This window comes from Corythoichthys intestinalis, chromosome 3 (genome assembly GCF_030265065.1).
Source record: "Corythoichthys intestinalis isolate RoL2023-P3 chromosome 3, ASM3026506v1, whole genome shotgun sequence".
NCBI classification, from domain to species: Eukaryota; Metazoa; Chordata; class Actinopteri; order Syngnathiformes; family Syngnathidae; genus Corythoichthys; species Corythoichthys intestinalis.
Genome location: NC_080397.1, coordinates 57,003,203 through 57,015,673, shown reverse-complemented (window position 1 = coordinate 57,015,673; position 12,471 = coordinate 57,003,203). Strand labels below are relative to the sequence as shown.

The following is a 12,471-nucleotide window of genomic DNA, read 5'->3' as shown; positions in this document are numbered from 1 at the left end:
TTAACATGGCTTAATCCAGCAGCTCCATGTTAAGACCAACATAAGTGAAGTTTTTGTTTGAGCTAAAATGTTTTATTGATGCATTCATAGTTTATAGACCCTACTCAACAACGTCACAGAATGACGTGTTGCTGTATCCGGCCGTCATTGTTTATCCGTATTCTCAATGGTTTCAATTTATAGTGCAATTCATGGAAGCCCCGGTGCTTTCAGACGCTGTAAACTCATTGGATGCGTTGCATAAAAGGCGTTATGTGGAAAAGCTTCAGTCTATCCATTCGCCAGATCCATATTTGATGCCTAAATCGATATTTTTCGACCCGCTGTCTTCGTCTTCTCTGCCTGACATCTGCTACCCTGATATCTACAACTATCTTGTCCACAGAAACTCAGCCTATTCTCGCGAAAATTTGAAAAACTTTAAGAGCAGCACTCTAAGCAACATTACCCCGTGTGACCCTTCCAATTTTCTAAAATGGCGACAATAAAAAAAAAGTTGACTGCAATGGCCGACGCTTCAAGGATAGGTGGATATTGGACTATTTCTTCAATAAAACACGCAACAACTGTGTCTGCCTCATTTGCAAAGAGACAGTCGCTGTTTTCAAAGAGTTCGATGTGACGCGATAATGATATTACCGAACAAGACACGCTGACATGTACGACAACATTACAGGGAAGATACGCAGCGAGAAATTATAGCAACTTGAAGCTAGTTTAATTTCACAGAAGCAGTATTTCGCAAGAGCCCGAGTGTCGAAAGACAACGCCACAAAGACGAGATTGTTGAAATTATGAATTAAAAAAAAAAAAAATGAAGCAAATGGGACACACAGAAGGGCTTGCTAAAATTTGTTTAAATATATTGTTCTACGTAAATCAGCCAAGGTAGCCCCCCGCATTTTTACCACACCAAATCTGGCCCCCTTTGCAAAAGGTTTGGACACACCTGTTTAACTGATGATCCGTAGACGAGGCCAGCTTCTTTCACTTGTTACCAGCTAAATATTATTCAAAATATAATGATGGTGGAAGAAATAAGCATCTTGAATTTCAAACTATGTTGTCGGCGAATAGCCTCGCAATGATCTTAATTGTGGTTGTCAGGCCAAAACCCTCTATATATTAAATGCATCTTACCAGATATAAAATGACTACTACATAATCTGTGGTAGTCGTTCCGAGCCCAGTTTTCTCGTCGAATTGCAGCAGTCCATCTCGCTCTCCTCTCCGGGTCTCTCGGAATACGGTAGAACTTCAAGTCTCTCCGTCTATCTTCTCTGTTACTGCAACCATCCGCCACTCACGCCTTCACCATTTTGATTATTAATTTTATCGAGCAGAAAAACACGCCATAATAGGAGGAATTTACGTAGCGGTAATGCGTAAACACGACGAGCTGACAGACAATATGGCGCGGAGGCGTGGTTGTGACGTCATGTGAGTGGGGTCTGTAGGAACTTTTAGTTTTCAAATGTGTTTGTGTATCATTGTGCTGTCTAGCTGCGGTGATTTGCATTATGATATACGGGCACTTGTATTTCCAATACAGAAACTACACAGTAGGTGAAATAGAACGCTGTCTTGTAGTAGCCTAGCAGTAAGACGTAAACTATCCAGCACCCGTGGATTGTGCACACTTTGTATGGAGAAAAGGCGCGAGCATGACAAAGCGGTAATGCGTAAACACGACGACCTGACGGACAATATGGCGCGGAGGCGTGGTTGTGACGTCATGTGAGTAGGGTCAATAGGTATATGTAGCCGTTTTTTATGGGAATATGTCTTTGTCCATTTGATTTGTTAAGAGCATTGGGAAAAAAAAAAAGCATTTAAGCTAGCGAACTTCTGCTACGCAAGTTAGCTAATTGTTCTGTTGTACGTAGATCTTTTTTTTTTATACCATTTGAGGCTAAGCTCAGGTATTTTAATTTCTAAATGAAAGTGCAATTCTTCATAGTTTGAAGAAGCACTCTGGAATTGTATTTTTTTATTCACATCTAATGCTCTTTTGAAAGTGCAATCTTAGCAAGCCTTTGTTTTACATCTCCTAAAATTTATTCTGCAACGCATTAAATGTTCTGATTCCGATTACTCGATTATTCGAACTAACTCATTGATTAATCGACTACTAAAATAATCGATAGCTGCAGCCGTAGTTGTTACACGTTACATTTACTTGAGTAACTTTTTGAAAAAAATACTTCTTAGAGTAGTTTTACCATGCAATACTTTTTACCTTTACATGATTAGATTTGTGAAAATGAAACTACTCTGACTCCGCTACTTAGGGCTGCACTACAGTCATTATATTTTTCATCTTTATTCTACATATTGAGTTTATTTTTGCCAGAGAGGAGTTGTTGTTTGAGCTAATATGTTTTTTTAATTCATTTGTAATTTAGTTTGTAGGAATATTTAGCCTTATTTTTGTGGGAACGTGTTTGAGCGATTTGTTAAGAGCATTGTAAAACATTAGCATTTTATAGCATTTAAGCTAGCGGACTTTTGCTGTACAAGTTAGCCACTTGTTCTTTTGTTGTACTTAGATCCTCATTTATTTTTTTACGCCGTTTGAAGGTAAGCTCAAGTATTTCGATTTATTTTTAAATTAAGGTGCAGTTCTGGATAGTTTGACGAAATACCTGGGGAATTTTATTTTGTATTTGCATTTAATGTCCTTTTGAAAGTGCAATCTTAGCAAGCCTTTTTTTTTAACATCTCTTAAAATTTATTCTGCAACTCGATTATTCAAAATAACTACCATAATTTCCCCTCTATAAGCCGCTACTTTTTTCCTTCATTTTGAATTCTGCAGTTTATAGTCCAGTGCGGATTATTTGTTGATTTATTTTGGTTAATATGTAACACTTTATTTGACGGCGGCATCATAAGACCGTCATAATTATGACATGACACTATCATGGGCATTACTGAATGCTTATGACAGATGTCATTAAGTTTCATCCGGCAAATTATGTCACTCACCCTATTTATGTCCAGCTCGGACATCCATTCAAAAGTGTGATCATTTACCGAATAACACTAAATGATATATGTTATAAGCATTCATTGATGCTCATGACAGTGTCATATCATAATTATGATTGTCTAATGATAGTCTTATGGAGCCAAAGTGTTACCAAATACCATAACTAGCAATTAATGAAACAACTGGAACAGTAACTGAATAATTAGCACAGAACATGAATTTTTATTGTTATTTACATTTGTAGCGCTGCAATTCATGCTAGGAGGCATGTTGGACAACAACAATGTTAGCCGGTGAGGTTGACTGTCTCCCCAAAGGGAGCAGTGATGGCCAAATGAAGCTTTTTGAAGCAATGAAATTTTGCAGCCAATTGATTGAAAGCTTCATGGTTGTTCATTTGGTCTTATGACAGCTGGATGATGCCGCTGTCAAATAAAGTGTTACCGGTTAATATCTTTTTTTGTAAATATCCAATAATACAGTAAGGACAGGCTTATACTCCAGTGCGGCTTATACATTAACAAGTGTCGTTTTTGTGTCAAATTTGGTGTGTGGTGGCTTATAGTTAGGTGTGCCCTATAGTGTGAAAATTACAGTAGTTCATAGATTATTCGACTACTAAAATAGTCAATAGCTGCAGCCCTAAAAAAAAACAATAAGTCTAATGCTAATGAAAACGCGAATACTATGCTAACGCTCCGAGCCACCTAGCTAATCATCATCACGTTTGCAACGGCGTCACCACCCCATTCCTTCCTCCCGCTATGACATCTCACAGGCAGCTGTGATTAAAAACCAGACAACTCTCGCTTCAGTCAGCCAAATTGTAGTAATGCGCCCCTTCACATCCTCAGTAACGGTAACAGCATTGCAAAGATGGGAAAAGTAATAAATTAGATTACTCACTACTGGAAAAAATTAACATCGTTAGAAATGCAGTTATACTCTTACGCCGTAATTAACAACACTGATCTCTCGTGTGAATATAAATTTATTAAGTGCATCAGACAGGCCCATCTTAAAGTGCATATGTCAGTGTTGGTGTATCCTGAGGCTATGTTGATCCAGCTTGGGGTCATTCTGATGAAAAATGGAGAGGTCTCTTGTGTTACCTCGGCCTAGCCCGAGTGGCAACCTGAAATCAAGTATTTCGCTTGGCTTAATCTATTAAGCATGGTCACATTATGCGTCAATTAAATTGCTATATCACAGTGAACGTACCACCATGAGGTGTCCATTCTTGGCCTTGTACACCATCGGCTCCGGCCCTATGCTGAATTCGACGACGCTCTCTTTCCCAGGTTGAAATTCTATCTTGATGCTGCACATCATTACAAACATAAATGTTTTGTTTAATGCACACTTATAGTATCAATCTGAATCCACGCTATCTTCTGATTTACCTCCCCTGAACCACCCTGACCACATTCTGTTTGTCAGCAATGATACCAAGTTTGGTCACCAGCTCATACAAGTGGCTGCACTGCAGTACAAGATCTCCCTGAAACAATGACAATCATTCATCATGGACATAGGTGGAGTTTGACTTTTGGGGCAGGGGGGCCACAACATGTTGATGACCCCGAAACATAGTGTCAGCAATAAAATTAACTTACAAGGATACAGTGGGGCAAATAAGTATTTCGTCAACCACCAATTGTGCAAGTTCTCCTACTTGAAAAGATTAGAGAGGCCTGTAATTGTCAACATGGGTAAACCTCAACCATAAGAGGCAGAATGTGGGGAAAAAAACAGAAAATCACATTGTTTGATTTTTAAAGAATTTATTTCCAAATTAGAGTGGAAAATAAGTATTTGGTCACCTACAAACAAGCAAGATTTCTGGCTGTCAAAGAGGTCTAACTTCTTCTAACGAGGTCTAACGAGGCTCCACTCGTTACCTGTATTAATGGCACCTGTTTTAACTCCTTATCGGTATAAAAGACACCTGTCCACAACCTCAGTCAGTCACACTCCAAACTCCACTATGGCCAAGACCAAAGAAATGTCGAAGGACACCAGAGACAAAATTGTAGACCTGCACCAGGCTGGGAAGACTGAATCTGCAATAGGTAAAACGCTTGGTGTAAAGAAATCAACTGATGGAGCAGTTATTAGAAAATGGAAGACATACAAGACCACTGATAATCTCCCTCGATCTGGGGCTCCATGCAAGATCTCACTCCGTGGCGTCAAAATGATAACAAAAACGGTGCTTCACAGTGGGTATGGTGTTCTTCGGATGCAATTCAGTATTCTTTTTCCTCCAAATAAGAGAACCTGTGTTTCTACCAAAAAGTTTTATTTTGGTTTCATCTGACCGTAACACATTCTCCCAGCCCTCTTCTGGATCATCCAAATGCTCTCTAGCAAACCGCAGGCGGGCCTGGACGTGTACTGGCTTCAGCAGGGGGACACGTCTGGCAGTGCAGGATTTGAGTCCCTGGCCGCGCATTGTGTTACTGATAGTAACCTTTGTTACTGTGGTCCCAGCTCTCTGTAGGTCATTCATTAGGTCCCCCTGTGTGGTTCTGGGATTTTTGCTCATCTTTCTTGTTATCATTTTGACGCCACGGGGTAAGATCTTGCATGGAGCCCCAGATCGAGGGAGATTATCAGTGGTCTTGTATGTCTTCCATTTTCTAATAATTGCTCCCACAGTTGATTTCTTTACACCAAGCGTTTTACCTATTGCAGAGTCAGTCTTCCCAGCCTGGTGCAGGTCTACAATTTTGTCTCTGGTGTCCTTCGACATTTCTTTGGTCTTGGCCATAGTGGAGTTTGGAGTGTGACTGACTGAAGTTGTGGACAGGTGTCTTTTGTACCGATAATGAGTTAAAACAGGTGCCATTAACACAGGTAACGAGTGGAGCCTCGTTAGACCTCTTTGACAGCCAGAAATCTTGCTTGTTTTTAGGTGACCAAATACTTATTTTCCACCATGATTTGCAAATATATTCTTTAAAAATCAAACAATGTGATTTTCTGGGTTTTTTCCCCACATTCTGTAGCTCATGGTTGAGGTTAACCCATGTTGACAATTACAGGCCTCTCTAATATTTTCAAGTGGGAGAACTTGCACAATTAGTGGTTGACAAAATACTTATTTGCCCCACTGTATTTAAAATAATAAGTTAAGTGTTTTTTGTTTCCCATCATTCTTGAGGGGAATTCTAAATCAGGCTGCTTAGGCAATACTTTTTGCCAAGATCGTCATCCATTGAATATGGTATGCCCGCCGGTGTCATGCCAATGTAGTTACCCCAGTCAAAAATTGTACCCCCTGGACAGAGCCATATGGAGGTAGATGTGTGTCTTTAGTATTCAATTAAAAAAAAGCTGCTTCAATAAATAAAAAAAAAAGTTGCTTTAATCAAAATATATATTTTCAATCAAAAAAATCACTTCAATCAAAAAAAAAAAAAAAAAAAAAGTGTTTGGATGCAAAAATAAATTTGAAACTCAAAAAAGTCCAAAAAAATGCACGTGAAAGCTATTTTTCTTTGATTTTTTAAGTTTTTTATTTATTTATTTATTTTGATTGAACTAATGTTGATTTTTGTTTGGGCCACATTTCGGCTAGGACATTTTTGTCTTTATTATTCAATCAAAAAATCAGTTGCTTCAAAAATATATATAATCAAAAAGAAAAATCACTTCAATACAAAAAAGAAAAATTTCAATCATGGAAAAAGTTTTTCAATGCGAAAAAATATTTGAGATGAAAAATTTGCATTTGAACACTTAATTTTTAACCGAAAAAGTTTATTGTGTTTGGGCAGTATTATGGGAAAGACATTTGTGTCTAAATCATTCAATCCCCAAAAAAGTTGCTTCAATCCAAAAAAATATTTTCAATCCAAGAAACAAAAAATCATTTGAAAAATAAAATTGCCCTCCCCTACTTTTTTTTTTTTTTTGGAAAGTTATATGCAAAGCAAATGGCCGTCTAAGGTGCTAGTCACATGATCTACTCGAAAAATAATTTTGACCCATTATAAAAATATATTTTTTGTTCATTTCATTCATTGTGGTAGCAGTTTTTAATTGTCAATTACATGTAATGACACTTTTCGGCCACCAGGGTGCCTGGCCCCCCTGCCCCACCTTAAAATCCGCTTATGATCTTGGATTGTTTTTTATTGTAAATATGAAGCTTTTGTGAAATTAACAATGTAGTTGTGTGTACCTTCTCTTTGGGGTCTTCACAAGTGACGTGTAACACAATGATGCTGTCTGTCAAATTACTGACAGAAATCCCTGCATTGGGAAATAGTGCATAAACCTAAGAATTAAACAGAGGATCTTAATTCGTGTTGGTTTCAAGAATTTAAATAGCGCTACATGTTGACCTTTGAGGGCGATGTAAGCAATCCTTTGTTTGATCCTTGTGTCCTCAACCATATAGGCTGCCGTCCGCGTGAGAATGAGCTGTCTGGGCCTGGTTTTGAAACCATTCCTGTCGTATTTAATCATCGGAACGCTGTACTGCAAAAAGGCAAGTCACGGCAAAAGTGGGATTGAATGATTCATTTGGGGATTTAAAGAAAAAAAACACCTTTGTTTACCTTGATTTGCTCATTACGAATCATTTGCAGGACCCTCACATTAATGTCTTCATCGCCTAAAAGGATAAAAAGGTCTTGTTCAAAAGAGTCTGGAATTGTGTTTTCATTTTCTAAATCACTTGTTCTAGAACATTTTACAGCAAGTACCACTTGTGGATATGGATAAAATCGAAAGGATGTTTTTGTATTGTTTTGTCTAAACGAATGATGTACAGTAGACTTATTTGCAGGGGCCCACATTGTCGCGGACAGCAAGATGGCTGCTGGCTATAATTCTGAGCAGTTCTTGAATGAGAGTGAATTGTGCAAAAGTGAATGTTGATTAATAAGTGCACTGTGACTGATAGGGTGGTGCAAGAATTTTCCTCAAGGTACATTATGTTAGCAGGACATATCTACAAGTATTTCACTCACTGATTCTTGTGTCCGCAAAAGGTTGGGCGACACTTTGAGGATAACTTTCCTTTTTCCCTTTGAAAATCGAGCTGGCAATATACTTCATTTGAAGCTAAAAGAAGAGGGAAATGCAAAATGTAAAGATTTTTTTTAATCAGGGAAATTGTTTGACTGGCGTTGTTACCTGTGTTTTTCTCTGGGGTGTGATTCCTCTTACGTATTTCCGCACCATGAGACGGTAGTGCAGTTTACGAAGTATTTCTGATGTCTGTGTAACGGGACCAACATGCAAAGATGTTAAATAAATGTGCATATTCAGAAAGCGTGCATTCAATTAGTTCAACAATGTTTTTGCCTACCTCAGCTAACACGTGTGGTGGAGATAGCCACGTGGTTTTATCCAAAACGTTCTTTGGCAAGTTTTCTTTGAGCCTGTTGAGGTAATTCTGTCTCACGAAGGCCAAATATTCCGAGTTATCCGTGACTTTTGCTTGCCCCCTGGTCATGTAACCTTTGATAAATCTGAAAATAAAATGGTTTACAGATACAAGTTTAACATTTGTTTGAAGTGAGGTGGTTCTCAGTGATTTTTCTTACTGCTTAATGACTTTGACTGCCCATGCTCTCTTGTCTCGCTCCTTTCTTGCCTGCACTCCTCTCCAGCAGGTCTCAATCTTTGTTGCTGCCGGCATCAAACATAAAATTGGAAACAATTACCTTAGCTCTAAATGTGAATAACTCATTACTTCGATGAGCTTTTTATATACCAGCCTCCTTCTGTTTTCTGAACTCGCCCTTTGCCCGGTAGCCTTTGTATTTGGCCTGGAGTCTTGATGCTGAAATGTCAAGAAACAATTTAAAGAGGTCTGGTGTTAGCATCATATCAAAATAATGAATGTGAACAGTGAATGTAGTGGTTTGAAGGGAGATAGTGTGCGATTTTTTCTTATAGATGGTTTATAGTTAAAACAATGCGGTTTAATAAACTACAAAAACACATTAAGAGGTGAAGGGAATAGTATGTTTTCGCGTATTTACTGTTTGACTGTTTGTATTACTCAAACACACTTAATAAAATCAATCATGGAATAGTATCTTTTGTTATATTTACTGTTTGACTGTTTGTATTACTCCAACCCACCAAAAAACATTTATATCATATTTTAAGAAAAATAAGCAGAATATATTTGATATTCTGAACAGTTGGGCTTGGAATGATTAGAACTGGCAGCGCCAAGACAACAGGCAGATAAGGACAGAAAGATACAGGACGCCTTTTGACCACGAAGCCCAGCGCTAGCATCATGAAGCTGACTAAGCAAGACTGATGCTGACAACCAGGTGATAGGCAAGACATCTACAGGCCTGCATCTGCACCACCAAATCCCGCGATCAGCTCTTCCGGACAGTCCAGAACAAATGGCGGGACATCTTGTCTTGCCACAAGGAACATCTGATACAGAGGAACCCGCGACCGAGAAGTGAACACTCAGCACTCACGTGACACTAAGGATGGCAAAATCCTCAACTGTCGTTGCCCCGACAACAGTAACACCCGAAACTTTCCCGCCCAACCCACAACAGTGTTAGGTTTTGTGTTGATTCCCTCCTAGTGTGTCCTTGTAATTGCCATTGATTTCACCTGGTGTACCGCTCCTTGTGTATCCTCCAATCTGCGTCCACCTGTGTCACCCATCTGTTCCTCATTGTCTCGTCTTTGTCTTTGTCTGCATGTGTATATAAGCTCCCAGTTTCTTTTCAGTCCTTGTTGCGTCATTGTCAATGTCAGTGTCTTGTCAATGTAGATGTCGAAGTCCTGTCCAAGCCCTCGTGTATTAGTCCCTCCGGTAAAGTAAGTTTTGTTTGAACCTTGCCTTTGTGATCCCCAGTCCTTTTGTTTGTACTTTGTGCTTTTGTTAGTTATAATTAAAACCTTTTTTTGAGTTCTCTGCCACCTGCCTTGCATTATTGTTTCTCTGCATTTGGGTCCACACAACCTGCCTGCCCGCGCACTCCCTGACAAAAAGAGAATAATCCTAAACAACACCCAAACACACACTTCTTCCAGATCACAGCCAGCACAACCAGAGCCTTCAAAAGACTGAATGTGTAAGTAATCGTTGTCATTTTTCTCGGGAACCTTTGGTTGACTTGTGATATGGTGACCCTGGATCCAGTTTGCCTCCTCGCCTGGGTCTCTTTGCCGTTTTGCCTTGCCGTTTGATCGCTGTCGACCTGAATAAATTGTCAACTTGTGTTCGGAAGCCGTTTTCCAGCTTTCAAAATGTAGTCAGTACAAGGGGTAAGACAAAGGAGAAAGTGCAGAGTTTTTCCTTTTGGCCGGGTTGTTGGAATTGCACTACCGCAGCTCCAGCGGTTTGGCTGGCGTAATTCCGGCAATCTGGCTAAAAGGTCAGATTCCTTCAGAGATTTGTAAATGTTGACTATATATCTGTATGTTATTCAGCCACGCTCATTCTACTGGAGATTCTCTTTTGTCCCCCCCCCCCCCCCCCCCAAAAAAAAAAAAAATCAGCGGTGGGAAAAAAATGATGTGATATCACGCGATCCAGCTTGCCTAGAAAGCCTGTTCCCTGCAGAGCTGCTGGATTACAAATGTTGCTGTTCATACTACAATTATTGACATACAATGGTAACTTTGAATAACTTTATCCTGAAAACATAGCCAACACTATTGTTTGCATGGGTAATAAGTGATTCTCATGCGTGCATGTTTTTTTTTTTTTTTTATTGGTATCCTAAGCAGGTACAATTGCCTTGCGCTAGCTTAGCCACTTCAGAGTCCTGAAACTAACAAAGAACTAACAAACTCCACGGAATTTGTTGAAATCAACTCCACCTCTAACTCGAAGATGAAGCTTTATGTCAAAAATTCTCAACTTCCCCTTTAAGTTAATTTATAGGAAAGTCAATTAAATGCAATCACATTTTTAGGCCACCGGGGGAAGAAACAGAAACAAACTATGCTGCCCAAAAAAGTATTTGATTTGATCTTCTAACAGGAGACCTTGTAGTAGTCAACACATCTGAAACAAGTAGTCACAAGTAGAGTTTTCCACACTTTCTTTATTATTTCTGCAATATTTTATTAATGTTTGTGATGCTAAATTAATATTCCCTTGGACATATTTATTGTTGTGCACCTTCAACTGGTTTGATAGTGTTAATAAATGTTAACATAAATAATATAAGTAAATGTAAATAAATGTTTTGGTTATTGGGTTGTGCTAAGTATGCTTCATGCGCTATATTTTGTGGGTCAACTGTTGTTTTTTTTTTTTTTGTTGTTTTTTTACGGTAAGGGGGCAAAGCGTCTTGTCGCCCAGGGCACTACAGGTATGTAGGGAAGGAACGCCACTGGGTCTAAGTGTCAATAATTGTGGCTTTGCACTCACCTAGTTGATGTTTACACTTTTCAAAAGCATCCTCAGTAGCATATAGGGTTCTCGGATGGCGGATGAATATTTTGGTCCTTTTAAAAAAAGAGAGAGATACAGAGAAACAGACAGAGAGACAGAGTGTTAAACATATTCCCCAGTTTAGTTTAAACTCTTAAGGTGGTTCATTACGCATGATAACATAAAAATGATACAGTGCAGTGGGGCAAAATAATACAGTGGGGTAAATAAGTATTTAGTCAACCTCTAATTGTGCAATTTCTCCCACTTGAAAATATTAGAGAGGCCTGTAATTGTCAACATGGGTAAACCTCAACCATGAGAGACAGAATGTGAGAAAAAAAAACAGAAACTCACATTGTTTGATTTTTAAATAATTTATTTGCAAATCATGGTGGAAAAAATAAGTATTTGGTCAATAACAAAAGTTCATCTCAATACTTTGTTATGTACCCTTTATTGGCAAAAACGGAGGCCAAACGTTTTCTGTAACTCTTGACAAGCTTTTCACACACTGTTGTTGGTATTTTGGCCCATTCCTCCATGCAGATCTCCTCTAGAGCAGTGATGTTTTGGGGCTGCTCTTTGGGCAACACGGACTTTCAACTTCCTCCACAGATTTTCTATAGGGTTGAGATCTGGAGACTGGCTAGGCCACTCCAGGACCTTGAAATGTTTCTTACAAAGCAACTCCTTTGTTGCCCTGGCTGTGTGTTTGGGATCATTGTCAGACTGAAAGACCCAGCCACGTCTCATCTTCAATGCCCTTGCTGATGGAAGGAGATTTTCACTCAAAATCTCTCGATACATGGCCCCATTCATTCTTTCCTTTACACAGATCAGTCGTCCTGGTCCCTTTGCAGAAAAAAAGCCCCAAAGCATGATGTTTCCACCCCCATGCTTCACAGTGGGTATGGTGTTCTTCGGATGCAATTCAGTATTCTTTTTCCTCCAAATAAGAGAACCTGTGTTTCTACCAAAAAGTTTTATTTTGGTTTCATCTGACCGTAACACATTCTCCCAGCCCTCTTCTGGATCATCCAAATGCTCTCTAGCAAACCGCAGGCGGGCCTGGACGTGTACTGGCTTCAGCAGG

General features: G+C 39.2%; 1 protein-coding gene across 1 annotated transcript in view; it reads right to left on the bottom strand.

Annotated features, from left to right (window-relative positions):
• Nucleotides 1-3,773: 3,773 nt before the first annotated feature.
• Nucleotides 3,774-12,471, bottom strand: part of myo1ha (myosin IHa) — a 60,958-nt gene continuing 52,260 nt past the window's right edge. The window contains exons 21-32 of the mRNA XM_057832459.1: nt 11,373-11,449; nt 8,724-8,792; nt 8,554-8,638; nt 8,316-8,478; nt 8,141-8,224; nt 7,975-8,068; nt 7,561-7,616; nt 7,345-7,480; nt 7,182-7,252; nt 4,396-4,493; nt 4,214-4,313; nt 3,774-4,127 (exon numbers count right to left, since the gene is read on the bottom strand). Of these exons, the coding sequence (XP_057688442.1) occupies nt 4,101-4,127; nt 4,214-4,313; nt 4,396-4,493; nt 7,182-7,252; nt 7,345-7,480; nt 7,561-7,616; nt 7,975-8,068; nt 8,141-8,224; nt 8,316-8,478; nt 8,554-8,638; nt 8,724-8,792; nt 11,373-11,449 (1,060 nt within the window). The 3' untranslated portion in view covers nt 3,774-4,100. The remainder of the gene's footprint in view (nt 4,128-4,213; nt 4,314-4,395; nt 4,494-7,181; nt 7,253-7,344; nt 7,481-7,560; nt 7,617-7,974; nt 8,069-8,140; nt 8,225-8,315; nt 8,479-8,553; nt 8,639-8,723; nt 8,793-11,372; nt 11,450-12,471) is intronic.